General features: G+C 33.9%; 1 protein-coding gene across 1 annotated transcript; it reads right to left on the bottom strand.

Moving 5' to 3' along the window:
• Positions 1-3,967: 3,967 nt before the first annotated feature.
• On the bottom strand, positions 3,968-4,339 carry LOC142544215 (early nodulin-like protein 5). The gene has a single exon (XM_075651273.1). The coding sequence runs from the start codon at positions 4,337-4,339 to the stop codon at positions 3,968-3,970; it is 372 nt and encodes a 123-aa protein (XP_075507388.1).
• Positions 4,340-4,716: the final 377 nt, after the last annotated feature.

Raw genomic sequence — 4,716 nt, 5'->3', positions numbered from 1 at the left:
CAACGAAGCCTACAACCAAGAAACCTCAAGAAAACATGAATAACACATTTTGATAGTATCACAGTTTGAGCAATCACACGAGAATTATCATAACTCACTCGTCTCTTGTTCGAAAATTACGAATTTACTGTCAAATCGAAGATATCAAAAATTACTATGTTTTATATGTTGAAAGTTATTCTAGAAAACCGATAGAAAATTCACAGGATTGGAAATGACAGCAGATTCGATTTTTGAGATCTAAAAGTTGTTCCAAATTCGTTCCAAGCATCATCGCTTAAACTTCGTATAACATATACATATTTTTACATACAATATGCATCAAAATATATACTATGACAAGATAGATGCGTAAAAATGAAAGATTATACATGCTTTGATGATTTATACTCACGATACGATGAATATCGAAGCGATGAGATGCGAGAACCAATCCTGGACAACTTGTGGCATGGTTTTGCTACTAATCAAACGTGAGGCTGATGAAAAATTTGTAGAGGAATGGGTTTGGCTGCTGGAGGAACTCAAGAACTCTAGTCTTCCTATCAAAAGAATAAAACACAAGGTGTGTGTGTGCGCCGATGAGAGTGTGTGTGTGATTAGGGAGTTAACTAGGGGGTTAATTAGACTAATAAAATAGATAATAACCAATTAACATGTTAATTAAAATACTAATCCAATATTATTAATCCACCACCAATTATACCAGAACCCCTAATTTTAATAAAACACACGTGTGTCAAATTTTAAGATTTAAAATCCCCAATTATTCAAATTTAATATTTTTGAAAAGCTTAAAAGCACCTAATAAATTAAATTAGGCTTTAAAATACTTAAAATTTTATAAATCATTTAAAATACCAATTTGACTGAAATAAAATACCTCTTTATTCATAAATCGCCTAAATCGTCACCGGTCTCTTTTCCCGATCCCGCATCGATATTCATCTGAAACATAAAACTCAAGAAAACGTTTTAACGTGCATCAAATAAACATGTAATAATTTAAGGTAATGCAAAACATAAATCATGCATTGTTAAAAATCATTTTAAAATTAAATAAATACTTTAACAATTTAATAAATGCATGAGTTTACGTGTATGGATTTTGGGCTCTACAAAAACAGCTTTTCTCAATGGAGAATTAGAGGAAAATGTTTATATGAAACAACCTGAAGGATTATTCTCTAGTAATGGTGAGCAGTTGGCATGTAAGCTTAAGAAATCTATAAATGGATTGGAACAAGCTTTCCGTCAATGATATTTGAAATTTCATGATGTTATCTCTTCATTCGGATTCGTAGAGAACATCATGGATCAATGTATATACCAGAAGGTCAGTGGGAGTAAGATTTGTTCCTTATTCTATATGTGGATGATATATTACTTGCAACCAATGACAATGGTTTGTTATATGAGGTGAAACAATTTCTCTATAAAAAATTTGATATGAAGGATATGGGTGATGCATCTTATGTCATTGGCATTAAGATACATAGAGACCAAATTAGAGGTATTCTAGGTCTGTGTCAAGAAACATATATCAACAAAGTTTTAGAGAGATATCGGATGAAAGATTGTTCACCAAGTATAGCTCCCATTGTGAAAGGAGATAAGTTCAATTTAAGTCAATGCCCAAAGAATGATTCAGAGCGGGAACAAATGAAAAACATTCCTTATACTTCTGCTGTTGGAAGCTTGATGTATGCTCAGGTTTGCACTAGACCTGACATTGCATTTGTTGTTGGGATGTTTGGAAGATATCAGAGTAATCCAGGTTTAGACCACTGGAAAGCTGCAAAGAAAGTAATGAGGTACCTTCAAGGGACCAAATATTATATGCTTGTGTTCAGACGAACTGAGAATTTGGAAGTAATTGGCTACTCTGATTCAGAGTACGCTGACTGCATTGATTCATGAAAATCCATTTCAGGATATATTTTCATGCTAGCTGGTGGAACTGTATCTTGGAGAAGTACAAAGCAGACATTGAGTGATACTTTCACTATGGAAGCAGAGTTCGTAGCTTGTTTTGAGACAACCTCTCATGGTATATGGTTGAAGAGTTTAATTTCGTGGCTTAGAATTATGGATTCTATGTCTATGCTATTAAGAATATATTGTGACAATTCAGCTGCTGTTTTTATAGCTAAAAATAACAAAAGTAGTAGTCGAAGTAAGCACATCGACATTAAGTATTTAGCCATACGAGAACGTGTTAAAGATAAGAAATTAATTATCGAGCACATTAGCACTGAATTGATGATTGCAGATCCTTTGACTAAAGGCATGCCACCATTGAAATTTAAGAATCATACAGAAAGAATGAGACTTGGTTCCTTCATGTAATTTTGTTGTAAGAACAAATTTAATAAAACTACGATGTGATTTTTTCCCATATTTGTTGTGCACACTTTCATTGATTTGAGGTATATCAATAAATTTGGACCTCGAATAAACATAAGGCTTATTCATTAAGTTATACAGATTTAAGAGATATAATACATTGTAATGCATGGAAGATAATACTCGCTTTTAGATGACATATCCCCATGATTCATGTGTTTTATTTTCTCCTAAGGTAAATGAGATATATGAGCCAAGTGGGAGAATGTAAGAAAAATGGCTCATATCAGAATAAAATAAACGTATAGAAAATGACGACGATCATTGCCTACAACTTTTGACAAAAGATGTGTACGTTGCCTCAACTTTAGAAAATTGAGACGCACATGCGCCTCTTCTTTTGACAATCAAGCTCCACCAATAACTCATTGATGGTATGAGATGCCTATAAATAGCAGCGATTAAGGTCCCTAATCACACACCTCGTAAGAATAAAATACACCATCTACAGAGAGTGTTGAGTGCCTAGAAGGCTTCAACCAGAAGGAAATCAAAAAACTTACAAATTCTCGATGGCTGAAGATAACACTCGATTCGTTTCCACATATTCTTTATCATGTTTATATACACGTAGAAACATGATTTTTGAGAAAAATTCTGACAGAAGGAAGTGTGGATATGCAGAAGATCCATACAAAAGATAACACGACTGATGTTCTGACCAAGCGAGTAAACATTGACAAGTTTGAGTGGTGTAGATCCTCAAGTAGCATAGCGGAAACAAAAACAACAAGGAATGTCAAGATTGAAAAAATGTGTGGAGATATGTTTGATTCAATCAAATCTCCAAATATGATAAATATCGACAAATTTAATTTGTTAGTTGGATGTTGGCATTTAAATGATGTGTGTGGTGTGAGCATAATCAAAGACCAGGTTTTTGTTATGCAACAACTTTGAAATATGCATTTGGATAGATAGATGCATTCCTTCATAATTCAAGTATTCAATTCGAGCTTTTTTCAACACAGTGAGTGGTTGTACACCATAAAATATTATAGTGGAATTCTTTTTATCTTGCCCTTAGTTTTTACCATAATAATTTTTAGGGGTTTTCCACGTAAATCTCAGTATCCAGTTTTATATTTTATTTTAATATTACTATCTCATGTTGTGGTACGTGGGACCAACACATATACATGATGTTTGGTTTTAGTCCAGGACTTCAACTGTGATCAAAGATTTAATTTTTAACAGTAAACATCGCAACCCTTGAAATTTGTCGCAACGTTTGAATTAAAAATAGGATAGCCAAAATAGGAACAAACGCATCATCTTGATATTAATATGCACCTTTTACTATCCTTTTCTTCATTTGTAGTTTTGAACAAATTCCAACACGTAGTAACAAATATAAAGCAGCGGCTAACTTCCCATATTCTAATAATCATCATTTCTTTTTATATCACGTGAAAAAGAATGCATTCAACAATCTGAAAATTTTAAAGAAATATCAGTTCTCATAGAAGCCCTAAGAACAGAACGCCAAGATCAACATTCTGAAACAACAATGCCCTTTGAAATACCCCCAAGATCACACAAGGATGGTACCCGTATACGACTAGAGAACCATGAAAACCAGCACCAGCATGAACCCAGAAGCAGCAAAACCAAGGGCATTGCTGCTGGCACTGCTAGGCGAGGATAAGGATTGATTTGCTGGTGGAGTGATGGGTTCAAGCTCGAGTACTTTTATGATCATCTTGAGTCCCCTTTCGCAGTGGCCGGAGACGCCGCTGATGAAGTAGAAGAGGCCCGGGCGGTCGAGGGTGAAGAGTGTGTTGCCGTTGTTGGAGAAGAATATGGGGTGGGACGATCGGCATTTTTCGTACTCTTCCTGTGTCACCTCCAACACTGAATCCTTCTGGTACCGGAACCCTACAGTTGATGATTTCCAAAGGCCGACCAGTTGAAGATTATGGATTTCTCGCATGATCTTGTCGAGTTTATCGATTGATAAAGAGGTATTTAATGGGATAGTTAGCAAAATACTAGTCAATTTTTTTTTTAAATGAACTTCTCAAATATATTTGAAAACATTCAAATATACTTGGAGAACGTTATTTTTTAAAAATGAATTTTAACCAAAGTTATTTTCTCAAATATTTCTATTTTTTAATGCTATCATTTTAGTCATTTCCCAAAAGAAACCAATAAAAATAATGCTAGTTTTCTGCTATGTAGTTTTCTCAAACACGCTAAAACATTAATAAATTGGAACAAAAATGCGTATGACCACTTCCATAACACTTACGCTCTACTTTTTAATTTGATTTGTTATTCTATCAACAATTCTAAGAAAAATTTCAA

Source organism: Primulina tabacum, chromosome 5, assembly GCF_025594145.1.
Source record: "Primulina tabacum isolate GXHZ01 chromosome 5, ASM2559414v2, whole genome shotgun sequence".
NCBI classification, from domain to species: Eukaryota; Viridiplantae; Streptophyta; class Magnoliopsida; order Lamiales; family Gesneriaceae; genus Primulina; species Primulina tabacum.
Note: the sequence above shows the minus strand (reverse complement) of the source record. Positions and strands in the feature narration are given on the sequence as shown.